This window comes from Heteronotia binoei, chromosome 8 (assembly GCF_032191835.1).
Source record: "Heteronotia binoei isolate CCM8104 ecotype False Entrance Well chromosome 8, APGP_CSIRO_Hbin_v1, whole genome shotgun sequence".
In the NCBI taxonomy this organism is placed as follows: Eukaryota; Metazoa; Chordata; class Lepidosauria; order Squamata; family Gekkonidae; genus Heteronotia; species Heteronotia binoei.
This window is the reverse complement of record NC_083230.1, coordinates 12,273,223-12,300,758: the sequence shown is the minus strand read 5'-3', so window position 1 is coordinate 12,300,758 and position 27,536 is coordinate 12,273,223. Positions and strand designations below refer to the sequence as shown.

Here is a 27,536-nt window from a genome sequence, read left to right as displayed (position 1 = left end):
TTGGAATACTGGCCACCGCACCTTAAAAAGGATATTATAGCATTGGAAAAAGTCCAGAAAAGGGCAACTAGAATGATTAAAGGGTTGGAACACTTTCCCTATGAAGAAAGGTTAAAACGCTTGGGGCTCCTTAGCTTGGAGAAACGTCGACTGCGGGGTGACATGATAGAGGTTTACAAGATAATGCATGGGATGGAGAAAGCAGAGAAAGAAGTACTTTTCTCCCTTTCTCACAATACAAGAACTCGTGGGCATTCAATGAAATTGCTGAGCAGTCAGGTTAAAACGGATAAAAGGAAGTACTTCTTCACCCAAAGGGTGATTAACATGTGGAATTCACTGCCACAGGAGGTGGTGGCGGCTACAAGCATAGACAGCTTCAAGGGGGGGGTTAGATAAAAATATGGAGCAGAGGTCCATCAGTGGTTATTAGCCACAGTGTGTATGTGTTTGTGCGTGTGTGTGTCGGCAACTGTGTGACACAGCGTGTTGGACTGGATGGGCCATTGGCCTGATCCAACATGGCTTCTCTTATGTGCTAAAGTCATTGCTAGTTAGATTGGACAATACATCTTGGACAATCCAATGACTTCACTCAGAATAAGACAGTTTATATGCTCAGCCATGCTTTATAAGGCTTAACGGCAGAATGTCTGCTTTGCACGCAAAAATTCACAGGTAGGGGTGATATAAATTACCTCAGCGCGGGACCCTAGAGAACCACTATCTGTCATAACAGACCATAATGGACTTTACAGACAAGCGCCATGAACATATGAAGCTGCCTTATACTGAATCAGACCCTCAGTCCATCAAAGTCAGTATTATCTACTCAGACTGGCAGCAGCTCTCCATGGTTTCAAGCTGAGGTTTTTCATGCCTACGTGCCTAGACACTTTTTAGTTGGAGATGCCAGGGATTTAACCTGGGACCGTCTGCTTACCAAGCAGATGCTCCACCACTGAGCCACAGTCCCTCCCATAACTCAGAATAAAGCATACTGCTATATTCACGTGACTGTTGATGATTACAACCAGGCCTGTAGCTGCAACGGGCCTGTGGGGGCACAGCCCCCTGAATTCTGGAAGATGCCCCCCGGGGCCTCTGCCATGGCTCCAGAGCAGTGGAGAGATCACTTCTGGAGGGGGGGCATAAGCAGTCTTAGTCTCTGGCCTGAGTTAAAGACCCCACCGATCCACTGTTTCGTGGGCCCCTTCGTGGGCCCTTAACTTGAGGGGGCTGGGGGCCCCTTCTGCTGCTGCCCCCGCAAACTGTTTTAGTGGCAGAGAAGCCGCTAAAACAGGGAACGCCACAGCCCTCCGTTCCCTGCCACAGAAACAGCGCGTAGACCAGCAGCAGTTGCAGCGAGCGGGGGGAGGAGGGGCGGCGAGCACGGCAGCAGCAGGTGGGGGTGAGCAGAGCATGGCGGCTGAGGGACACCGGAGGGGGGGTTCACTTGCACAGGGCCTATATGCCCTAAAGCCGCTTCTGGAAGCAGCCCCCCCCCACTACTTAAAGGGCCCGTGGATCAGCTGTTTCGTGGGCCTTTAACTCGTGCTGGGGCCTGCTTCTGGTGGGGAAGAGAGGGCGCTGGTGAGCTCACCACAGCCCTCCGTTCCCTGCCACTAAAACAGCGCACAGGCTGGCAGCAGTCATGGCGAGCGGGGGGAGGAGGGGTGGCGAGCGGGGAAGCGCCACAGCGGCAGCAGGCAAGCAGAGTGCAGCGGCGGAGGTGGCAGTGGGGGGTGACAACGGGGATGAGTGAGCGGAGTGCCATGGTACCGGGTGGGGGTGAGCAGAGCGCGGCAGTTGGGGGGCACCGGGGGGAAGGTCGCCAGCCCACTCATTATTTTATTGGTGGGGAAGAGAGGGCGGTGGTGAGCTCGCCACAGCCCTCCGTTCCCTGCCACTAAAACAGTGCACAGTCGCAGCAAGCTGGGGGAGGAGGGATGGCAAGCACGGGAAGGCAAGCAAGCGGAGCACCACCGCGGTGGGTGGGAGTGAGTGGAGTGTGGTGACTGGGGGCGCAGGGGGAGGGCTGCCGGCCTAGGGCCTATTCGCTCTGGAGCCGCTCCTGGCAGCAGAAGCAGCCCCCAGCCCCCTGCTACTTAAGGAGCCCGTGGATCAGCTGTTTTGCGGGCCCTTAACTGGCATGGGGGCCTGCTTCTGCTGCCGATCCACGCATTATTTTACTCATGGGGAAGAGAGGGCGGTGGTGAGCTCGCCGCAGCCCTCCCTTCCCTGCCACAAAAACAGCGCGTGGGCTGGCAACAGACGCAGTGAGCAAGGGGAGCAGGGGCGGCGAGCGGGGGAGTACCATAGCAGCAGCAGGTGGGGGGGGTGGCGGCGGAGGGTGAGCAAGCGGAGCGCCACGACAGCGAGTGGGGGCAAGCGGAGCACAGCAGCTGGAGGGCACCGGGGGAGGGTTGCCTGCCTAGGGTCTATTTGCCCTAGAGCCACTTCTGACAACAGAAGCAGTCCCAAGCCCCCCCCCCCCGCTACTTAAAGGTCCCGTGGATCAGCTGTTTCGTACGGGGGGGGCTGCTTCTGCCCCACACGTTGCATTACTGGTGGGGAAGAGAGGGCGGTGGTGAGCTCGTCACAGCCCTCACTTTCCTGCAACTAAAACACCGCGCAGGCCGGCAGCAGTCACGGTGAGTGGGGGTGGAGGGGCAGCGAGCGGGGGAAGCGCCACAGTGGTGGCGAGTGAGCAGAGCACAGCGGCGGGGGTGACAGTGGGTGGGGGCGAGTGGCGCATGGCAGCTGGGCAGCACTATTCGCCCTGGAGCCGCTCCTGGCAGCAGAAGCAGTCCCCAAGCCCCCCGCTACTTAAAGTTCCCGTGGATCAGTTGTTTCGTGGACCCTTAACTTGCGCAGGAGCCTGCTTCTGCTGCCGGTCCGCACGTTATTTTACTCGTGGGGAAGAGAGGGCGGTGGTCAGCTCCCCGCAGTCCTCTGTTCCCTGCCACTAAAACAGCCCGTGGTCTGGCGGCAGAAGCAGTCCCCAGCCCTCACACAAGTTAAAAGGCCAGTGAAATAGCTGATCCATGGGCCCTTTAACTTTTGGAGAGCCAGTTTGGTGTGGTGGTTAAGTGTGCAGACTCTTATCTGGGAGAACCGGGTTTGATTCCCCACTCTTCCACTTGCACCTGCTAGCATGGCCTTGTGTCAGCCATAGCTCTGGCAGAGGATGTCCTTGAAAGGGCAGCTGCTGTGAGAGCCCTCTCCAGCCCCACCCACTTCACAGGGTGTCTGTTTTGGGGGAGGAAGGGAAAGGAGATTGTGAGCCGCTCTGAGACTCTTTGGAGTGGAGGGCGGGATATAAATCCAATATCTTCATCTACCTCACAGGGTGTCTGTTGTGGGGGGGGGGGAAGGTAAAGGAGATTGTGAGCCGCTCTGGGACTCTTCGGAGTGGAGGGCAGGATATAAATCCAATATTTTCTTCTTCATCTTCTTAACTCGCCCGGGGGCTGGGGGCTGCTTCTGCCCCAGCCCAGAAGAAAGTTGGTTGGCGGGGAGGGCAGTGGCAAGAGAGAGAGGCAGGCAGGGAGGGAGCCACTAGAGGGAAGGTCGTTTGCGGCACTGGGCAGGGCATCAGTGCCCCCACCCCGAAAAATGTAAATGCCCCCCGACCTTCCAAATTCTGACTACAGCCCTGATTACACCACCAGCGTCAAGTATGCCTAGCTTCCATCAACATTCTTAAAACCATCTGGGCCAGTAGTTGCCATGAGTAGGATTGCCAAGTCCAATTCAAGAAATATCTGGGGACTTTGGGGGCGGAGCCAGAGACTTTGGGGGTGGAGCCAGGAGACATTAGAGGTGGAGTCAAGATCAAGGCTGTGACAAGCATCATTGAACTCCAAAGGGAGTTCTGGCCATCGCATTTAAAGGGACGGCACACCTTTTCAATTCTTTCCTTCCATAGGAAATAATGGACAGGGACACCTTTTGGGGGGGCTAATAGAATTGGACCCCTTGGTCCAATCTTTTTGAAACTTGGGGTGTACTTTGAGGAGAGGCACTAGATGTTATATGGAAAACGTGGTGCCTCTACCCCCAAAAACAGCCCCCCCAGAGCCCCAGATACCCGCGGATCAATTCTCCCTGATTTTCCATGGGAATAAATCTCCCTAGGGAATAACAGAGTTCCCAGCAGACATTCCCCTCCCCTCGCTTTCTGATGACCCTGAAGGGGGGGTGTCTCCAAACCGGGGGATCCCCTGCCCCCACCTGGGGATTGGCAACCCCAGCCACGAGGCAGCTGGATCCACCCTTCCACGTCCACCACTTTTATCCAGAAGCCAGTCTCGTTGACACCGAAGCGGACCGCGACCTACCCACAAGTCATCGCCTCTTCGGCACCCCCCTCCCTGTTGCTGCCGCCGCCCGCTCACCTGCCGGGCACCCGGGACACGTTCCGCTTCCAGAACTGCTTCCTGCCCGCGTCGCTCGCCATCTTCTCGTCACCTCATCGCCTTTCCTCTCCGAAGCAGGGATTTCGGCGGCCGGAAAGGGACGACGCCGGCAAGATTCCCCTTCGAGACATCCAGCCGCTGCTGCCCACTCCGGCCTCACTCCATCCCGACCCTTCTTCTCGGAGGCCCAGCGCAGAGCGCGGCCATGTTGGCACCGTGAAACAAGAGCCGCCCGCATTGGCTACTGGGAGCCCACGGCCGCTTTCGCCCAATCACGAGTAAGCTGACTGCCCAGCGGCTGAGGGGAAAGCAGCCGATCAATATCCGCGCGTCCTATTGGTGGGTCGCTTGAAGAGTAACCAATGGGAGTGTCAAGATTCCGCCTCCCCGCCTGGTCTGTTCGCAAAGCGGATTGGTTCAGGTGGGTGGAAGTTATGAGGCTGAGGTTTGCAGGGTAGTGGTAGCAGCCAGGCTCCTCCAGACGTCGTGCTGGAAGCGCTGGGCTTTGCATCCTTCAGTCACAGTTCTCCTTTTTGCTAGTGGTGAAATTAATCTCACGGGATCAGTTCAGGTTTTCCAGCTGTGTTGATCTGCAGCAGCAACTATAAACAGGCACTTTAGAGAGTAATGTAGTTGCATCCCTGGAGGGCAAAGAGTTTAAAAAAAAAAATACCTTTAGGTAGAGGGTTTGCCAAGTCCAATTCAAGAAATAGCTGGGGACTTTGGGGGTGGAGCCAGGAGACTTTGGGGGTGGAGCCAAGATCGAGGCTGTGACAAGCAACATTGAACTCCAAAGGGAGTTCCGGCCTTTGGAGGCAGGAGAGAGAAGCTGGCCGAAAGCATTAACACTTGCTTGCAAGGACACAACTCCAGGGAGCATGAGTTTCAGCTAGCTATTGGAAAGCTGAAAATGTAACCATCTCCACTCCATTTGAAACCATTGCAGCAGCCAGGAAAGAAAGGACGCCCTTTGAAACTCCCGGCCATCACATTGAAAGGGGCGGCACACCTTTTCGATGCCTTCCTTCCATAGGAAATAATGAAGGATAGGAGTACCATATTTTGGGGCTCATAGAATTGGACCCCCTGGTCCAATCCTTTTGAAACTTGGGGAGTATTTTGGGGAGAGGCACTAGATGCTCTACTGGAAATATGGTGCCTCTACCTCAAAAAAACAGCCCCCCCCCCAGAGCCCCAGATACCGACGGATCAATTCTCCATGATTTTCTATGGGAATAAATTTCCATAGGGAATAACAGAGTTCCCAGCAGACATTTCCCTCCCCTCCCCCCGCTTTCTGACCCCAAAGCGGGGGGAGGGCCTCCAAACCGGGGGATCCCCTGCCCCCATCTGGGGATTGGCAACCCTATTTAGGTATCAACATGTGGTGCTTTCACATGGCAACAGGTTTGCAAGTGGATTTCACAACTCTTACACAGTAAAAATCCAGTTGCATAGTGCATTATCTAGTGCCTGTGAATATACCAAATGTGTAACTTTGCAGTGTTGTAGCTGATCAAATCATTCAGGTATAATTTTAGTTCTGTTACAGTTCTGGGTCCATTTTCTGTCTAGCTCTAATTTTAGTTTGGTGGTAGCTGCTCAAACTACTTAGGTGTAGCTAGTTTAGTTCTAAACAGGCTCAGAGCTTCTTGGCTAGTTTTACTGCTGTATGGGAGGGTTTAAACAGAGGGTCAAACAATGGACAAAGATTAAAACTGAAGATACAGGGCTTGTTTAAACTCCAGTATCCCTCTGAAATTTATTACACCTGTAGATTAAAGAAGAAGAGATTGGATTTATACACTGCCTGTCATTACCTGAAGGAGTCTCAGAAGAGTTTACAATCTCCTTTCCCTTCCCCTTCCCACAACAGATAACCTGTGAGGTAGGTGGGGCTGAGAGCTCTGACAGAAACTGCCCTTGAGAGGAACAGCTTCTGACAGAGTTATGGGTCCTTTTCACATTGCTTTTATATTCCGGATGGTATCAGCCATTGGGCCAGTTCTGAGTAAAGTGATACAGGGACAGGTCTTTCACACAGTTAATTACCTTCAATTAAGGGCCCATCTCTGAAGTGATCTGGCCATTTCACAAAGTGCCACTTCCCATTCCTGCTCACCCTCAACACACTACACACTAGGTTAGGTCCATTTAGGAGAGAGAAGCTGGCTGAAAGCATTAACACTTGCTTGCAAGGACACAACTCCAGGAAGCATGAGTTTCAGCTAGCTATTGGAAAGCTGAAAATGTAACCATCTCCACTCCATTTGAAACCATTGCAGCAGTCAGGAAAGAAAGGCAGGAAGAGCCTGGGACTCAGCCTGCAAGCTTCAAAAGGTGCTTTAAAGAGCCTTTGAAGTTCCCAGGCTGAAACTGAAAGAGTCTCAGCCTGGGATCTTCAGAGCGCCTGGGAGTTTCAAAGGGTAAGGACAGGAAGGGGAGGAGGGGGGAGAAAAGAGCCCCGTGGGCCTAACCAAAGCCTTGGGCGGGCCGCATCTGGCCCGCGGGCTGAGTGTTTGACACCCCTGAACTAGAATGTATAAATATACACGAGTTGGCGGAGAACACAATTGGAATCCAGATACGCCAAAGATAAAGTAATAGGCTTTAGTACTGACCAATATCCATTTGATAAAATTTTCTTGGGCTCCCAGAAGAAATTGATTATGAAGTTATATTCATATCTATCGCAAAGGAAAATGCAGGATGAGATTGTAAAAGATTGCATGGTACAGTGGCCAAAAAATATAGGCCGTAGCATTACTTAGATGAATGGGAGACATTATGGAAACTTAATATTAAGTCCACAGCCTTTAAAGAAAATGTTTATAAAATGTTTTACAGATGGTATGTAACTCCTGAAAAGTTATCTAAAATGTATGTTAAAACGTCTAATAAGTGTTGGAAATGCACATCCCATGTGGGCTCTTTTTATCATATGTGGTGGACATGTGAGATGGTGAAAGACTATTGGAAAATGGTGCATGAACTACTACAGAAAATATTGAAAACACAGATCCAATTTAAACCAGAATTATTTTTATTGAACATATATGCTAGCAAATATATAAAAGAGATAAGACATTTAATGGCACACATTAATACAGCAGCGAGAATATTGCCTCTGCAGAAGTGGAAGCTCCAAGGACTACCTACCAGGCAAGAATTGATTGGGAAAATATTGGAGACAGCTGAGATGGACTATTTATCCTCATTACTTTGTGGCAAATCCAAAGAAGCAAGAAAACATTGGGAGCCAGTATATGCTTGGTTGGACACCACAGACTGAGTTTTTGAATAAAATTAGCTGATGTGAATTCTAACGGTGTATTATGATATATATTGAGAATATGATCCAATTTAGATAAGTACAGGCGTGAACTTACAATAATACAATACTGGTTATGTTGACTCTATTCTATTGAAACACTCTATGGTCTTGTTATGCGTAGTGATATAGCAACATGCAGAATGTACTGTCTTTATTTCTTTATTTTCTTCTCCTGTCTATGTATCTTTCACTTTTATCCTATTTCTAATTCCCCTCCATTTTCTTGTCATGGAAAATCAATAAAAACTTTAAAATGCATACCTCACTCGGACTAGCCTTCTACCATTTAAAAGAATCCTTCTTACCTTTTACTGTTTCCATTAACTTTTATTTGTTAACCATGCAGACCTTGATATATACCTTTTCATACTTTTCCTTACCTGCAGTATACATTTTAATCTGAGCTTCCAGTGTTGCAGTTTTAAATAGTCTCTAAGCTTCCCAAAAGAACCCCCGCGGCGCAGAGTGGTAAAGCTGCAGTACTGCAGTCGGAGCCCTCTGCTCTCGACCTGCGTTGGATCCCAGCGAAAGCTGGTTCAGGTAGCCGGCTCCAGGTCAACTCAGCCTTCCATCCTTCCGAGGTCGGTAAAACGAGTACCAAGCTTGCTCGGGGGAAAGTGTAGATGACTGGAAAAGATAATGGCAAACCACCCCGTAAAAAGTCTGCTGTGAAAACGTGAAAGCAACGTCACCCCAGAGTCGGAAACGACTGGTGCTGGTACCTTTTTAAGCTTCCCAAAGGGACTTGAACCTCCTTACGTTTTCTTTCAGTTTCTTCTTCACAAGCCCCCACATTTGAGAGAAGCTACCCCTTCTAAAGTTAAATGTGGTTGTGTTTGTCCTTGAATTGCTTCACTGGGTTCCTGACAGCAAAGCATTGCAGCAGATATTCTTATTTATTTACATTGTTCCTTTATAGTCTGCTTGTCTTGCTGAGACAGAGGCAGATTACGACATTAAAAATAACAAGTGAAAACAATATAAAACGTAGTGCGAACGATATAAAACCCAATCTGCACGACGTGATCTGAAAAAAAGACGTTATTCGGTCCAATTCTGCAATATTCATGAATAAAAGAAAGGAATCAAAGTCATGAATAGGAGAATAATTGGCATGACACAATATCCAAATATGTCTGGATTTGGTCTTATTACCCTTTGTTTGTGGCTGTTTTGAAAGGCTCTCTGCTGGCTTTCCAAAAGGAGAAAGGGCTGATCAACCTCGCAGCTCTTCCCTATCAAAGTTTCTAGAACATTCTTATCCCACCCTTCCAGGGAGCTCAGGGCATCATGGTCTGGGATTGCCAGGTCCCACTGTAGATGTCCTGGCAACCCAGTGTTCAAAAGCCAGAAAGGGTCACACTGGAAGTGACATCACATAATGCTCTAGAATGTGCAAAAACAAATCTGGAGCATCTTCAGATGTCACGACACAATAGTGTGATGCCACCGAACCCCACCCCTTTAAGTTCATATGCCAGCTGCAGCCTGGGAACTCTACAGTATACACAGTTCTCCCCTCCTCCATTGTCTCCTCACAATAGTCTTGTGAAGTAGGCTAGACAAGGAGAATGACTATTTTGAGGTCATCTAGCAAGCTTCATGTCATAGTGCAAACATGTAGCCTGGTCTCCTGGAACCAAGTCTGACCCTTACAAGTACACCCTACTGACAACTTGTCAGTGGCTTTTCACACAGGAAGTTACACTTCATCCTTCATTCTATGCCCTTTTTACTCTATTGGGTTTCCCCCCCCCTCAAACCCTCTTATATCTAGCCTAGTGAGGACCAAGTGAACTCTAGTCCACACAAGTTTACACTGCAATAAAACCTTGTTAGTCTTTAAGGTGCTGGTAGACTCTTGTTTCTTCTGGTTGTAACCACTTAACAGGGCCATCCTAAACAAAATTACACCCTTTTAAGTCCACTGACACTAATGGGCTTAAAAGGGTATAACTATAACAGTGCTGAAAGAACTGCACTGGCTGCCTATTGTGTTCCGAGTCCACTTCAAGGTGTTAAATCCTTTATGGTTGGGGGCTTGCCTATCTACAGGACCGCCTTTCTCCACATGTTCCCCAGAGAGCACTGCGTTCAGGGACACAAAACCTATTGTCCATCCCCAGACCAAAGGAAGCCAGGCTGTGTTCCACACGGCCTAGGGCCTTCTCGGTGGCAGCTCCAGAAATGTGGAATGCCCTCCCAGAGGCCGTAACGGCCCCGTGGGACCTTTCTCAATTCCGCAGGGCCTGCAAAACCGAATTGTTCCGACAGGCCTTCAACACCTAACCGGGAACTGCCGTCTCACATCGCTGAGAAGTTACGAACATTATATGATCGCTAACAGCAAAAAGGAAGATCCCGCCATACCAAAGTTGTGTAGCACCACAAAATGTTTTTAAAATGTTTTAAATTGTATTATGGCATTGCTTGTTAGCCGCCCTGAGTCCGCTTGCAGAGAGGGCGGGATAGAAATTGAACATAATAAATAAATAAATAAATAACACTGCTAGTCTATTGAAAGCCCTTCAGAAGAAATGGGTGAAGATAGCATATGGCCACTGTTTTTAAAATTACTACTGTGCACTATACAGATCAGCCCAGAAAGTATATGTTTCTCTGCATGTTTACCCATTTTAGTTGTAGATTTTGTCTGGTTCTCTTATCTAATATGCCTTTCTCTTTGTCTACCTATCTCATTTTTATTCTGTCCAAAGAGCTCCACATGACATTTATGTTCAGTATATGGTAAGTTGAAATCATGAGAGGAGATATATTCAGTCCACAAGAGCAGAGTTTACACCACATATTTGACTGAAAATCCTCTTGGGAAGATGCTAATATATTAAAATATACTCTGAAATACTAAGGAATTAATTTGAATTTCCAGATTTAAGTTATTTCTTGTCCTACCAAGCGGAATATTCAGTTATTGTTCCAGCTCACCATGACGTTTCCTGACCTTTAATGTTAGCAAAACTGCAAAGGTCAGACTAGAGGTTTAATGAAATATGAACTGTCTCCACTAAGAACCTTACTGGGCATGAGTGACAAGGTCACAAACAATTTGTTACCAAGTCCTAAGTGGATAAAGTGAAATTAAATCCAGAGGTGTCACTCTCTGCAAAAACCTGGCAATAACCGGTGACAGTTAAAGAAGAATACATGAAATATTCATCCAGTATTTTCTAGTTTGATAAAATTCAGTGTGCTTTGACTCATTTATGCAGAGTGTCTGCTGCTGTATTCCCAGTTTTGAGGCATGTAAATGCTGGCCGGGGTGGCTAGTGCAGTATTTACTTATCAAGATGACCATCTTAATTAATAGCTCTTCTGTCATCTGGATCATCCCAGTCAGTTCCTGCGCTTGTGGGTCGTGAAATACCACATTTTGCACAAGCTAATGCTTTAGGAATGATTAGCAGGCATGTAGCTAACGGCAGGGGCACCTCTCTTCCCTGTACTAAAGGACATGCTTCGAAGTTTTCCCTTGTGTCATTCAGCCTGAATTTTCCTGAGATGACTTCTGAGGAGATAGCTTTCACACACACACACACAAAAGTTAGCAATATAATCACCTGTCCCTCCCCAAAAGTATTTACCAGTAGCCAAAGATTAGAATAGTAAATTCTGAATTCTATATGAAATCCACCCCCTTCCCGTTGCAGCCCACCTCACGGTGCTCCCTGCCTCCATTTTCCCTCTGCTTCTCAAAAATGCTGTTTGTATTCATTCCCACACAGAAGACCCTCTATGTGAAAGATTTGTCTTAGGTTCCACTTGCCCACTGACCACCGATTCATTGTGCACTTTTTCACTTCTTTTTTATGTCGATTATAACTTGGTCCTCAGAAAGGAGCCTGCTAATTTCGATTAGAAGGAATGGGGCGGGGGGAGATGCAGAGCACTTCTACCAAAACGTTAGACCTCTTTGGTAAAGGATAAAAACCTAACTCAGTATTAGAGAAGCAGAGCACCTACCTAAAGCAGATGTCCTGTACTTTGCTGGAACCTGAGTGTTTGGGGAATTTTGAGAACAGGCAATAGGCAGCTCAACAAAATGGCTGCTATGGGAGCCAGATCCAATCAGAAGATGCTGAAAGGTTCAACAAAGCATTAAGAGGATTGATTCCAAGCAAGTTATAATGAAGGCAACTGTTTCCAAATGAATGCTCCTCAAACACAAATTCAGTGCCTGCTGGGCTCTTCTAATGTACCTCCTAGTCCAGTGAAGTGGAGGGAAATCAAGAAAGGCTCTCTGTCTGGGGGAACAAAAACAAGTGGGCACTAAGAAATGCTGGTGAGCACCACAGTGCCAGCAGGCGTCATGTTGGGGATTGTTGGTGTCTCTGCAATAACCACAAAGAATTTCTTGAAAGCGGCTTCGTGTCAGTTAACAGGAAAATGGGACTGGGGAAATCTGAGAGGGAGAGATTTTCAGAAGTGGGATGTAATTTCTAAAAAAAATTATTCCCAATGATATCTCACAAGCCATCATTAACAATTAAAAACTAATAGTCACCAGGTCCTGATGGCATACATCCAAGAGTTCTGAAAGAACTCAAAGTTGAACTTGTGGATCTCCTGACAAAAATACGTAATCTTTCATTGAAATCTGCCTCCGTTCCTGAGGACTGGAAGGTAGCAAATGTCACCCCCATCTTTAAAAAGGGTTCCAGAGGAGATCCGGGAAATGACAGGCCAGTCAGTCTGACCAATACCAGGAAAGTTGGTAGAAACCATTATCAAGGACAGAATGAGTAGGCACATTGATGAACAGAGGTTATTGAGGAAGACTCAGCATGGGTTCTGTAAGGGAAGATCTTGCCTCACTAACCTGTTACAGTTCTTTGAGGGGGTGAACAAGCATGTGGACAAAGGAACCCAATAGATGTTGTTTACCTTGACTTCCAGAAAGCTTCTGATAGTTCCTCATCAAAGGCTCCTTAGTAAGTTCGAGAGTCATGGAGTAAACGGACAGGTCCTCTTGTGGATCAAAAAGAGTGAGTATAAATGGGCAGTCTTCGCAGTGGAAGACGGTAAGCAATGGGGTGCTGCAGGGCTCAGTACTGGGTCCCATGCTCTTTTAACTGGTTCATTAATGATCTGGAGTTGGGAGTAAGCAGTGAAGTGGCCAAGTTTGCAGATGACACTAAATTGTTCAGGGTGGTGAGAACCAGAGAGGATTGTGAGGCACTCCAAAGGGATCTGTTGAGGCTGGGTGAGTGTGCGTCAACGTGGCAGATGAGGTTCAGTGTGCCCAAGTGCAAAGTAATGCACATTGGGGCCAAGAATTCCAGCTACAAATACAAGTTGATGGTGTGAACTGGCAGAGACTGACCAAGAGAGAGATCTTGGGGTCATGGTAGATAACTCACTGAAAATATCAAGACAGTGTGCGATTGCAATAAAAAAGGCCAACGCCATGCTGGGAATTATTAGGAAGGGAACTGAAAACAAATAATCCAGTATCATAATGCCCCTGTATAAATCGATGGTGCGGTCTCATTTGGAGTACTGTGTACAATTCTGGTCACCGCACTTCAAAAAGGTTATTATAGCATTGGAAAAAGTCCAGAAAAGGGCAATTAGAATGATTAAAGGTTTGGAACACTTTCCCTATAAAGAAAGGTTAAAACGCTTGGAGCTCTTTAGCTTGGAGAAACGTCGACTGCGGGGTGACATGATAGAGGTTTACAAGATAATGCATGGGATGGAGAAAGTAGAGAAAGAAGTCCTTTTCTCCCTTTTTCATAATACAAGAACTCGTGAGCATTCAATGAAATTGCTAAGCAGTCAGGTTAGAACGGATAAAAGGAAGTACTTCTTCACCCAAAGGGTGATTAACATGTGGAATTCACTGCCACAGGAGGTGGTGGCGGCTACAAGCATAGCCAGCTTCAAGAGGGGATTGGATAAAAATATGGAGCAGAGGTTCATCAGTGGCTATTAGCCACTCTGTGTGCACGCGCGTGTGTGTGTGTATTGGCCACTGTGTGACGCAGAGTGTTGGAATGGATGGGCCATTGGCCTGATCCAACATGGCTTCTCTTATGTTCTTATCAGCCTAGCAGGTTGGTAATTCATGAGACATAATGGAAAATAAATGATCTTGAAATTCCATCATATTTATTTATATTGGGATTTATATTGGGATTTATCCATAATATATGCGTTATTATTAAATCCCATACCAACCATACTACTATCTAATAATAACGTGGTCGACTCCATTAAGATGACAAAGGTAGCGAAATCAGGCCAGCTGCTGGTAAGAAAGTATCGACATACTGCCCTAACCTGGAGAGCCCAAGCTAACCTGGTCTCATTAGATCTCAGAAGCTAAGCAGGGTCAGCCTTGGCTAGTATTTGGCAGACCTGCAAGGAAGTCCAGGGTCATGATGCAAAGGCAATCAATGGCAAACGAGCTCTGAACATCTGTTGCCTTGAAAACGCTACAGGGTTGCTCTGTCAGCTTCATCTTGGCAGCAATTTCCACCACATTGACATGCTGAGGAGACTTCCCAAGTGTGTGAAAAAAAATTATTTCATAAATTAACCAAATGAAAAATGATTTTTCCCCACCCCCCACCCCCCCCCAAAAAATAGCATGTTAAAGACTGAATATTTCCTAGAAGCACACAATATTGACAACATTTGAGTGTCAGTTACAAGGAGAACATGAGAAATCAGCTGTTTAGGCATGAGACTATCAGGGAACAGGTTTCTATATAGTTTCTTCAATTTCAGTTTTTCTTGATTATTCATCCCCAACACAGTTAATACTCTAAACACCATCAAAACTAATCTCTCAAGTTTTTTTTTTATTAACCAAACCCTTATCAGTAGATGTTATACCTCTTTCAAGATTAAAAAAAAAAAATCTTCACTTGCAGGTCAAAATAGTTAAGGAGGAAGTTGGGCAGATCTTCAGGGTAAGACCTATAACGGGGAGAAAGCCCTGCTCCTTGTTCTCCCCAATTTCCTCTGAATAAAAGATGTTACTTGAAGTAAGGCCTTTCCAGTAGATTTCAGAAGCTGAGAGGTGGGGGTTTGGAAAGGCTGTATACCCATAACAATTACCCAGTTTGTGATGAGAATTTTGTTTGACACACCAAGTCTGTTCCTTCTGAGCAGCGGGAGCCATATACCCTACAAAATTGTGCTTTCAGGCTGATCAATGGAGTGTTATACAGTGTTTCCTTCTGTCGCCAAGAAAAGGAAGAAAGTATGGATCAAGAAAATCTGTAAACAAGTATTGCCTTCCAGGCAAATGTCTGTTAGTGCTCACTTGTTTTTCTCCTTAGATGAGCAATCAGTGTGGGCAGTTCTGAAAACAAAAGTTGTCACTCAAACTAGAAGCACTGCGCATGTTTGCAGTCAACCCAGAGTTATTTTTAACAGATGGGGAGTTCATTCTTCTCGCCCTGTAATGCTGTAACGGGTCGACTGACAACTTGACATGTCATTTTGAATGGTAACCTATAGCAGCCCAGAGTGTCCCAGGAAACACTGGCCTTTTGACATTCTATTATAGGAAGCAGAATTTCCCCCTGAAATTCTGCAGCATTTGTGTTGAAAAGATACCATGCACACGCACAAACACAAATGCTCTCTAGTGGAAGTTTAACAGAGCAGGTCGAATGGAATGTACCCTCTTTCCCATACATATCTTGCTACTTGAAATCAAACGCCTCTTTATTATTAGCCTCTAGCACTGGTAGTGAAAGTTCAAGTGTAGTATTATAGAATGATATGACTTCAGAGGATTGTTGAATTAAACCAATATGTTCTCGACGCAGCAGTGAAAATGGGAGCAGGATCTCTTCTGCTAGAAACGGAAGCCTTTTAAAAGGTGTATTTTAATCCACATACACACACAAGAGTCTGCAGAAATATCTTATCTACAAAGGCCTTAAAATGCTTGTCATATAAGCTTCCTGAATAGTTTGGCTTTATAATATACCCTAAAAGGGCTTTCCCCCCCCCCGCCCCCCACAACTGTTCCTGGGGACCGTGGGCTTCCTTGAAAGCTTTTAGGAGATCCTTCATGAGAAGACTGAGAATGGTAGGCAAGCTTCTCTGAGAGACAACTTAACTCAATTCTTTGCGGTCTTCTGCAATAATTAGGAGAGGGTTATAGGCAGGCCTTGAATTCATCAGGAACTCACAGGAACGCAGCTCCTGAACCTTTCTGAGGGTTCCCCCTCCTCCTCCCCACCTACCTTGTCCATTGAATAGTAAGTGCAGCGGCATAATAGTCCCTGAATAAGGAGAGCAGGCAGCCAGCCAGCCACCAGGAGCTTTGCCACACCCCCGCAGCCCTCATTAATTCCTGGAGAAGCCTATGCCACCCTTTCTCCACTTCTTATGTGAATTTGGGCAGTGGGTGACTTGCTGGCCTTTTGACAGGGTGGGGTGGCAGACAAGGAGAGCCCCAGGTGAGCGAGGCCTGCTTGGGCTGGCTGAATCTCTAGCCAGCCCAAGCAGGCCTCTCTTGCCTGGGGCTCTCCTTTCTTGCATTGGGTTGCTTTTGGCTAGGGGTGGCAGGATATGCTAATGAGATCAACCACCTATTTTTCTACAAAAAGACCCCTGGTCATAGGTCATCCCACTGGGCTGGACAGCCATGAGGATCCAACAGCCCTCACTGCCACCTTGGATTAACTGTGTGTGTGCCCTTTAATACAAGCATGGAAACCTCTGCCAAGTGCAGTGGAGTGCTGTGATGGTCATGCAGAAGCTCTTCATATAATATACTGCCTCAGACTAAGGTGGGTAGCCGTGTTGGTCTGAAGCAACAGAACGAAGTTTTAGTTCAGCGGAGAGCCGGTTTGGTGTAGTGGTTAAGTGTGCGGACTCTTATCTGGGAGAACCGGGTTTGATTCCCCACTTCTCCACTTGCACCTGCTGGAATGGTCTTGGGTCAGCCATAGCTCTGGCAGAGGTTGTCCTTGAAAGGGCAGCTGCTGGGAGAGCCCTCTCCAGCCCCACCCACCTCACAGGGTGTCTGTTGTGGGGGAGGAAGGGAAAGGAGATTGTGAGCCGCTCTGAGACTCTTCGGAGTGGAGGGCGGGATATAAATCCAATATCTTCATCTACCTCACAGGGTGTCTGTTGTGGGGGAGGAAGGGAAAGGAGATTGGGAGCCGTTCTGAGACTCTTCGGAGTGGAGGGCAGGATATAAATCCAATATCTTCATCTACCTCACAGGGTGTCTGTTGTGGGGGGAGGAAGGGAAAGGAGATTGTGAGCCGCTCTGAGACTCTTCGGAGTGGAGGGCGGGATATAAATCCAATATCTTCATCTACCTCACAGGGTGTCTGTTGTGGGGGAGGAAGGGAAAGGAGATTGTGAGCCACTCTGAGACTCTTCGGAGTGGAGGGCGCAATATAAATCCAATATTATCTTCTTCTTCTTCCTTTAAGACCAACAAAGTTTAATTCTGGGTATAAGTTTTCATGCGAAGAAGTGTGCTGCACACAAAAATGTATATCCAGAATTAAACCGTTAGTTTTAAAGGTGCCACTCGACTCACACTTTGCCTTCGACGAAGTTAAAACAAGAGTCCATCAAATTTAGTATTGCCCATGCTGACCGTTAGCAGTTCACCAGGGTCTCATGCAGAAAAAAGGCCTTTCCCAGAGCTTGGTACTTAGGATAGTTTTGGGTGAAGAAAAAACATAAAACATGCTCTACTATTGAGGCATGGCTCCTCCTTCCAAACAGGTTGACACATAAAGGATTCCCCTGAACATAGACTATGCAAGGTGAGTGTAGCTATTAGCCTTTTGTAATTAAAGAGATAAGCCGTGTCAAAATTCAGAACAAGTGATCAGCAAACAGAATAAGAAAGCCTGATAAATCGCATTCTGATTAATAATCATAAACTTTCTGGAGCCCAAATATTGTTTTTTTGCATGCCCTTAATGAGCAAGTGGCACGTACGAGGTCTCACAAAATATCCACAGGAGAATTCTGTGCAATTATTCTAGTGTGCTTGCATAAATCTGTGTGTGGTTTGCACTGAAATTATTGGCAACTGTTCACCTTTATCATTTCCCTTTCTGTAAAGCATCACTAAGAAACCCTTTCGTCCCCAAAAAATCTTTTCCTGCAATTCCCTCCACATACTGGTTATTCTAGCATCCCGCTTTAAAATTTGTTTTTCTTTTTTAAAGCACTGTCTTTGATCCTATATCGAACCACATTTCGCTCTTGAACTATAGGTTGCAGACTAAGGTTGCCAATCCCCAGGTGGGGGCAGGGGATGCCCCGGTTTGGAGGCCCTCCCGCCGCTTCAGGGTCGTCAGAAAGCGGGGGGAGGGGAGGGAAATGTCTGCTGGGAACTCTATTATTCCCTAGGGAGATTTATTCCCATAGAAAATAATGGAGAATTGATCCACGGGTATCTGGGGCTCTGGGGGGGCTGTTTTTTTTTTAGGTAGAGGCACCAAATTTTCAGTATAGCATCTAGTGCCTCTCCCCAAAATACCCCCCAAGTTTCAAGAAGATTGGACCAGGGAATCCAATTCTATGAGCCCCAAAAGAAGGTGCCCCTATCCTTCATTATTTCCTATGGAAGGAAGGCATTGAAAAGGTGTGCCATCCCTTCAAATGTGATGGCCAGAACTCCCTTTGGAGTTCAATGATGCTTGTCACAGCCTTGATCGTGGCTCCACCCCTAATGTCTCCAGGCTCCACCCCTAATGTCTCCTGGCTCCACCCCCCAAAGTCTCCTGGCTCCACCCCCGAAGTCCCCAGATATTTCTTAAATTGGACTTGGCAACCCTATTGCAGAGCCTTGTGGTAGAGTTCACAGAATGTCGAAAGGTTTCAGGCTGGTTTTACTGAGTAAATTGCTTTTGAAAGAGATCTAATCCTGCCTTAATTGTAACTGCAAGTAAAAATAGCCTCTCAGATTAGGCTGCCTAAATATAATAAGGCTAAGATGAATAGGTCGTGGTGGAAAGTCCCATCAAGTTGTGGTCCATTTATGGCAAGTCCATCGAATTTCCAAGGCAAGAGATGAACAAAGGTGGTTTGCCTCCCTGCCTCTGCCTAGCAACCCTGGATTTCCTTGGTGGTCTCAAATCCAAGTACTAACTCGGGCTGACCCTGTTTAGCTTCTGAGATCTGATGAGATTGGATTAGCCTGGGCCATCCAGGTCAGGGCCTAAGAGTATACGCTTGGAAGTATTTTTTTTTTAACTTCAGCGGGACCTACTTTAGAGTGATATTTATGATTCCAGCCTGTCGGTCCTTTTGTGTGTGTGTGTGTGAATTTTTATTTTTGTGAGTCAGAGAGCCCAGTGACTACGCTTATAATATCAAACAATTCTCCAGTTGTATGAAGCAGAAGAATGTCCAGATTGTAGGCGGAACGAGGAACAAGCGTCTCTTATTAAATCGGTCGTGAAGCACAGTCAATTATTTTAAGTGCCAGAAATAGCAACCAAAGAAAAGATTGTACTGCGATGTTTGTTCATAACCATTCTTGTGAATAATGCAACAAGTGTTTTGACATTGCACAGTGAAACTACTCCCATAGCAAACCACACATGGATTTATATAACCCTTCCTAAGTATTCGTTTGCTGCTACAGTAAATATTAAAAGAGCTACATTGGCTTTCATTTTGTTTCAGAGTTCAGTTCAAGGTGCTGGTTATGACTTTTGAGGCCCTTTGAAGCCTGTGACCATCGTATCTAAAGGTCCATCTTTCCTATATACTCCAGTTGTGGTCCTCAGGGTAGCCCACCTGGCACCACTGAGCGCCCATCCCTTTACCATCATAGCTCCTGCCCTTTGGAATTGGCTCCCTAAGGAGTTTAGGGTGGTGCTGTCTGTAGAGGTATTTAGGAGGGCTGCAAGGCTCTTCTGTTTGCTACAGCTTCTAATGAAAAAGAACAATGGCAGCACAATATATAAAATACAAAAATATCAAAAATATTGTGCAAAAACACTCTTGACTAGTATATACAAAATTAAGAAACTTATATTATATCATATAATAAACAGCCTACACAAGTAGACATACATTCATGTTCATCCAGTAGAAGTTAAAAACAAACAAGAGTCTCAAATACAGTCTTACAGGGAGGACCCCACACAGTCTCTTAATATTCCAAACAGAGTACTAAGACTCAACAATAAAGTTCCACAGGAGTCCCTCTGTTGTTTGTTGGCTTCTGAAGGAAAAATTCTTGCCTTCACGCAAACTCCGGCTTTGATTGCGTTCCGCTGCTCCTGCAGCTTCCTCGTAAGCCAACTGAAAGTTCCAGCCAAGTTCTCTCTCAAACGCCCATTTTGGTATCTTAATTAGCGGCTAAGCCGCTAATTGAGTCTTAGTACTCTGTTTGGAATATTAAGAGACTGAGTGGGGTCCTCCCTGTAAGACTGTATTTGAGACTCTTGTTTGTCTTTAACTTCTACTGGATGAACATGAATGTATGTCTACTTGTGTAGGCTGTTTATTATATGATATTATAAGTTTCTTAATTTTGTATATACTAGTCAAGAGTGTTTTTGCACAATATTTTTGATATTTTTGTACAGCTTCTAATGAGGCTTAGACTACAGGGATTTTTAAGGAGACGTGGGGGGTTTATTGTATTTTCTTGAGCCAAGAGGGAAGCAGGATATGGCTTTTTAATGAATTAAATTGTACAGTTAAGTTTTCAAAAATTTCACCTAAAACCCAAGAACTTCAGCTGATTTGTGGAATAGCCTATAAACAGCATCCCCAGTAAGACAAATGAACTGGAGTGCAGATAATATAGAATTAAGCTGCTTGCATCAGATTTTCTAACAATGCAAAACTGAGGAATTACTGTAGAAACAATGGGAAGATTTTTTTCCCCCCAGGTAGAATTGCCAACTCCCTGGTGATGGCAGGGGATCCTCTGCTTTGAACACCCCTTCTCCACTTTGGAAGTATTGGGCAGCAGGAGAAAAAATGGTGGCCATCCAGTGATGCTCTAGAATTTCCTTCATCCTAGTCTCTATGGTAGGCATAGAGTGGAAGGCTAGAGCACCACAGCTGCTGCAGGCCTCCCTATACACTCAGAGCTCTCACATGGCTTTGGGTTCCCCCTAAGGTGTGCAGGCACTCTAATTCCTCCCTCCCCCAGCACACAGCTTTTCAGAAGGCCAGACGTCAGCTGCCTCCAGAGCGTGTGATCCTGCCCTCCTGCTTAGCTGCTGTCTGCTGTAAAGAACACCCCCACTTCTGGCAGCCCTCATGCCGAAATTCAGTCATGTTGCACAAGCTCAGAATTGCTGTCTTGCTGAGCAGCTGACCAGCACCACTAAGCTGTTGCCACACTCCGGATTTATCGGGGGATGCTGCATGGCCACCCTTGCTGCCACCTGGGGGCAATGCTACTGTGCTCCAATACTGAAGCAGATGGAAGTGGTTTTGCCCATCCCCAGGCCCATGCCATGCTTTGGAGGCATTGGGGGGAAAGATGCTGCCACAGGGAAGCTGGGAGGAGGAGGTCTTTTTTTGGGGGGGGGGGGCGTTGTGGAGCCATGCTCTGGGTGGATGTGGGGGGAGGCTTCACCCATCCCTGGGTTTATGCTGCACTTCAGAGCCATTGGCCTGCTATGGCCAATGCTGTCAGTGGCGAGTGTATGGGAGCCAGGGGGATGGAGGGAGGCAGGCTACACATAACCTTCCTTCTCCCCCTTGACAACTTTCTCCTCGTGGGCTTGCTGCACGCAGAGCTGTGTGATTGTGCAGGAGCAAGGGGGACAGGCCATGTGGATCCTTCATTCTCCCCTTTGGCAAAGCAGCCTGGCACTCTTCATGGTCCTGTAACAGCCAGCACTGTCGGGATGTGTGTGGGAGCCAGGGGATGGAGCTGGGGAGGCAAGCCGTGCCTGTTCTTCTTTCTTCCCCTTGGCATTGCAGCCCAGGACCCCTTGTGGGCCTGCCACAGCCAGCACTGTGGAGCATGGGAGCCAGTGAGGAGCGGGCAGGAGGCTGTGTGCACCCTTCTTTCTCCCCTTCAGAGAATCTGTCTGTATATGTATATAAGTACCTGCAGAGGGTATCTGGGTTCTCTGCGGAGTTCCTGTATAAGTGGATAGTTGGGTAATGTTGTTTGGGTTACTTGGTTTTTTAAAAACTTTGGAAAACGTCGGTAAAATTCATGTAATGAAGGATTATTTGCGATCGTGTTGAAGTTAAATGCATTTTTATGTAACCTATAGGTTGATAACAGACAGGTAGGTTGGCGCGGATGGAAGGCGTCCCAGCTCAGAAAGAACCGTCCCGAACCATCCACATGCTCCACAGCGCAAGGCACCCTTATCCCACCCATGAGGCGCCTTGCCACAGTCAGACAGCTATAGTGCACTATTGCCTTGGTGCAGTTTGGGATTTTTCCTCATACGTTTTAGCGGTCATGCATGCTCATGCACACATGCGCTCTGGGCAGTTTTTTTTAAAAAACAACAACAACAACCCGGTGAGCACCTAGAGCGGCTTGGTGGCTTCACACCACCAAGGTGCCTCGCTTGCATGCTTCCACGTCCAGACGCTGGCGTGCGGCTCAGGTTTTTGCTACCACTTCAGCAGTGGTAGCTTTTTGAGCTGCTCTGAGGACACCGGAGGACAGGGTGAGTACAAGATGGGGGCAGGCGGTAGATGTGCTCACTTGGACAGATTTTTCAAGTTGGCTTCTGAGGTGACTCTGAGTCACCTCAAACTGCCTGTCTGTTCTCAGCCATAGGCTCACTCTGTTGTTCAGCAAAGATTGTTTTAATCTTTTCGATACCAATATATGCTTTCGGGGCGGGGGGGGGGGGTTGTGTGTGAAATAGCAACGTGCCAGCCTTGTTCTGCGATGCTTTGCTTCCTTCCGAATCTTGCTGAACAGGAACATTCATATTTAAAACGAAAGTTGGAAACTTGGAACTGGGGGGGGGGAAAATAGGAAGGGAAAAAGTGAGCTATTTTAGTCTGTGATGTTTTACATCATGATGTCTTAATAGCTGTTGCTCTCCTCCCAATCCTATGTGTAATCAATTTCCCATTATTACCTACCCTGAGCCAGTGGGCAGCTTCTTGTGTTCCCTTCACTAACTGTATTACTCTGTAGGAAGGGGAAAAAAGCACAGGCCATACATGATCATTTCAGCTCTGTGTGCATATGATGCTGGGAAGCTGTAGACAATTATATGCATTTGTCACATGTTATTATATGTGCATGGTTCTACATAGCCTGGGATGGCATTGGCTTTGTGTTGTTTGAGGGCCTACAGATAGAAAGGTTGTGAGGACCAACCAGGCATATTGATCCTCACAGTCGGGATAGCGCTCAGCTTCCAGCGTTTGGAGGCTATCAGAAATTATCTATATATCCTTTGCCTAGCAACAAGCATTTTAATTCCTGCATCTTGGTCCCAGGTCTGGAAGGCGGTGATGTGACGACTTTTGGAAATACCTTAAATTCCCAACCCATCTTGGAAATAGTATGTACATTAAAGTGAGGGTTCTTTTGGAGGATTCCGATCACTCTGATGCTTTTGAAGAGCATCCTGCAGCTAAGGCATAGACTAAGCAGTTTGGTGTGGAGAGCCAGTTTGGTGTAGTGGTTAAGTGTGCGGACTCTTATCTGGGAGAACCGGGTTTGATTCCCCACTCCTCCACTTGCACCTGCTGGAATGGCCTTGGATCAGCCATAGCTCTGGCAGAGGTTGTCCTTGAAAGGGCAGCTGCTGTGAGAGCCCTCTCCAGCCCCACCCACCTCACAGGGTGTCTGTTGTGGGGGAGGAAGGGAAAGGAGATTGTGAGCCGCTCTGAGACTCTTCGGAGTGGAGGGCGGGATATAAATCCAATATCAAAAATGTTTAAAAACCAACGCAATAGCACCCTTGTGGCCTACTGACAGATTAAATTTGCAGAGCAAGAGTGCCTTCTCAAGATCTTGTATCGGCCCACAATGACTAAACATATATTGTACTTCAATAATACCACCACCACCCTCGCATGAGGAAAAGGATTCATGCAGTTTATTAATATGGCTGATTCTTATGAAGTTGTTTTTCACTCACTCTTTACTGTTGTTGTTACATCCTTTCCATAGTTTGTTCTCTAGAAAATTGTGAGTGAGGACCAGCAAACAGGGACAAATGTAAATTAAGGTTTTGAGGCAAGGGCTCTTGATATAAAAAAATGAATGCTCCTACATGGCTTTTACTGTCTACAATAAAGAGAGAGATGCTTTGAGTGGGTGAAATGGAATAAATAAAATACTGAGGTAACTTCCTGCCGATAATTATTTCTGGAAATCTGAAATCATATTCTGTGTGATTGTTGTGAGGATAAAATGGAAAAGAAGAGAATGATGTTGTAAGCAGCTTTGTGTCCCCCTTGAACTGAACTGAACTGCAGCAGCATTCTACAAATTAAGAGAGCTTTTCTGCATAAAATTAAACTGTATAGACTTACTCACAAGCTCACAAGCTATAAATAGGCCAGGCTTCCTGTCTGCAGATGGTTTGAATTAAGTTCCTATTAATCTCCCTCCTAAGCTTCAGTAGCATGGGAGGTGACAGGCATAATTTCTTACACAGTTTGGCAGCATGTTCAAACACAGCCCCTTTGTCTAAGAGATCCAGGTTCAAAATCTCCATCTTCTACAGAAGCTTGCTGGGAGACCCTGAGCCAGTCACAAACTTTTAGCCTAACCTACCTTGCAGTGTGGTTTTTGAGGATAAAATGGAGAATAAGATAATGAAGGTTTGAGGGGTAGAAAGCAATGCAAGGTGAGCAATTTAAATTTGGAAAGAGGAAGCGACCTTACAGAAAAGGCCAGGGAAGAAAGCATGGATTTCTAGGGTAGAAATACTAATTTTGATCCAAACATCATTCTTCCTGCTGAAGAATGCTTGACATTGTGTTGATAGAACTGGTCTGTACAACAGCTGTAATTTCTTTTTAAGTTCGAAATTTGACAGGAAGCCCATTTGAAACACAAACCACCAACATACACAAACACAAGCAGGAGAAGTGATGAGCTGCTAATGGGACAGCAAACATTGAACAGCTTTTTAATTTATTTTGACAGCTTTTATATCAGTGACAACATTAAATATAGAAGGGAGCTGAACCTAAACGTTTGAGTTGCCTAAAGTTTCCAAATACGAATGCCAGCCTCCAGGTGCGATCTAGGGATCTCCTGGAATAACAGCTCAACTGCAGACCGCAGGAATCAGTTCCACTAGAGAAAATGTAGTGGAGGGATGTCAAACTCATTAGAGCAGGGATGTCAAATTCATTTGTTATGAGGGCCGGATCTGGCATAAATGAGATCTTGTCAGGCCAGGCCATGTATGTCATAAAATGTAATGACAGGTAGCAGAGATAGAAACTTTAGAAAGGACACAAACACAATTAGATATTTTTTAAAAAAAAATCCTGAAAAGATTAGCACTTGCAATATTTTTGTTTATTTAATAGTTTCTGATAACTATCACCTCTTTGCTCTGAATTATTACATCAAAATCTGGAGACGATGTCCATGGTGTAGCAATCTTGAGTATGCTGTTCTGGTGTGTGTCTGTAAGTAGCAAAGCTACTTTTGATTTATTGACATTCATTACAGAGATCTCATAGTCAGTGCTTTGAGCCTAAGACCCAGGGGAAAACATGAAATGGCTGGGCATTGCGAGCTTTTGTACACAAGTTGCTTCATGTGCTGGTCAGCCAATGGAGAAAATAGAGGCTTTGCTCTGTAGCTCCTGTGAGATTGAGCAAGCCTGGCAAAGCAAGCTGTGATGCAGAAGGACGCAAGAGAGAGAAAGAAGGAATCAGGTGACATTGGGTTTCTTGTGGTCCTGATACGAGCCCTCCAAGGGCCTGATCTGGCCCTCAGGCTGCAAGTTTGACACCTCTGCTTTAGAGGGTGAAATGGTGTTGGTGTTGTATCCCACTGAGGTCCCTATCCTCCCCAGGTTCCACCCCCAAATCTCCAGGAATTTCCCTCTCTAGAGCTGGCAACCCATGGCTTGTCAACCCTAGAGCTGGCAACCCATGGCTTGTCAAGGGGGATGTGACAACTCTAGGGCTTTTTTATTACATGATGGTAACTAGAGCTGCTTGTTAGGGTTTTGGGTTTACCTTTAATCATGTATTCCTCCCCTCCCAGTTGGTAGACACAGAGGAGCAATAATGAATCCCAGCATGCATAGACACCATGAAGTGCACAGAAAAGAGGAAAATATGATATGTTTTTCTGTGCATACAAGAATTTCCTCTGCAGGTTGGCTGTGGTTATTACAGAATTTTCACATCATACAGGTGGTACTACAAAATTAAATCAATATACAGATTGCAGTACCAAAAAAATCAGTTTATTTGATAAAATATCCTTGCAACTTACTGTATACTAGGAATAAGGCCCATTGTGGACTAAAATACAAAGGGCTCTAGAAAGAGGCTCTAAGCAAGCGCCCCCCTACACTTGCTGTCTTCCTATCCACCCACCCAACTTTTCACCACCCTCCAACTACCACCCATTCCCAACCACCTCTTCCTCTCTACTTAGGCTTCCCAACCCTCCCGCCCTGGCGGGCGACCCCAGGATTTTCAGCCTCTTCCCCCGCTCCCCCAAAAAATGGTTGCGGGGGGAGGGGGAAACGGCGCCAAGGAGCGCGGCGAGCCGCCCCATCTCGGAGCGGGCGGCCACTGCACTGCTGCCACCTCTTCTCGGCTTCATTTTAGCTGCTCCTCCGAGATGGGCTCAGGCTGAGCCCATCTCGGAGGAGCAGCTAAAACGAAGCCGAGAAGAGGTGGCAGCAGCACAGCACCAACGCCCGCTTCCCCTCTGAGGTAAAATCAGAGAAGAGGAGGGTGGAGGCAGGCCAGGAGCGTGGCGAGCCGCGAGTCCAGGTCCTAGAAGGGTGGGTCCTAGAAGGTCTTAGAAGGACCCAGATTCGCGGCTCGCTACACTGGGTCCTTCTAGGACCCACCCTTCTAGGACCCGGACTCGCGGCTCGCCATGCTCCTGGCCTGCCTCCACCCTCCCCTTCTCTGATTTTACCTCAGAGGGGAAGCGGGCGTTGGTGCTGCACTGCTGCCGCCTCTTCTCGGCTTCGTTTTAGCTGCTCCTCCGAGATGGGCTCAGCTTGAGCCCATCTCGGAGGAGCAGCTAAAATGAAGCAGAGAAGAGGTGGCAGCAGTGCAGTGGCCGCCCGCTCCGAGATGGGGCAGCTCGCCACGCTCTTGGCGCCGTTTCCCCCCTCCCCCTAGCTCCACCCCAGTGTCTCCTGGCTCCACCCCCAAAGTCTCCTGGCTCCACCCCCAAAGTCCCCAGATATTTCTGAAATTGGACTTGGCAACCCTATCTCTACTACCCCTGCATCCTTGGCACTCTATTACTCCCCCCACCCATGACATTCACTCACCCTCTACCCTTGCTGTCTTTGCCCCCCAGCCCTTGGCCTTCACTCACCTCCCCAGCCTTGCTGTCTTCCCACCCACCCCCATCCGTTGGCATTCACTCAGCCCCTGAAACCTCACTGTCTTCCCACTCACCCTGAAGCTGAATCAGATGCTGGCTTCCCACTCCCCCTTGCATATATGTGTGTGTGTATCCCCATGTCTGTTGTGGCTCAAAGCCCTGAAACAGTCCCAGAATGGAGAGAAGGAAGAATAATTATGGTGTGGGGGAGGTGTGGGGGGGGCATGACAACGGTCACACAGATGCTGAAGCTCAGCATTCCTTTTGTTTGCAGTGCATTGTTACCACTTTTCCTGTCACATTCAGCCTT

The 27,536-nt window shown here is 47.0% G+C and overlaps 1 protein-coding gene across 1 annotated transcript in view; it reads right to left on the bottom strand.

Moving 5' to 3' along the window:
* The window catches only part of TBC1D22A (TBC1 domain family member 22A), a 261,287-nt gene extending 256,759 nt beyond the window's left edge, over window positions 1–4,528 (bottom strand). Inside the window, exon 1 of the mRNA XM_060244773.1 lies at window positions 4,401–4,528. Within this exon, the coding sequence (XP_060100756.1) occupies window positions 4,401–4,462 (62 nt within the window). The 5' untranslated portion in view covers window positions 4,463–4,528. The remainder of the gene's footprint in view (window positions 1–4,400) is intronic.
* Between the last annotated feature and the right edge of the window lie 23,008 nt (window positions 4,529–27,536).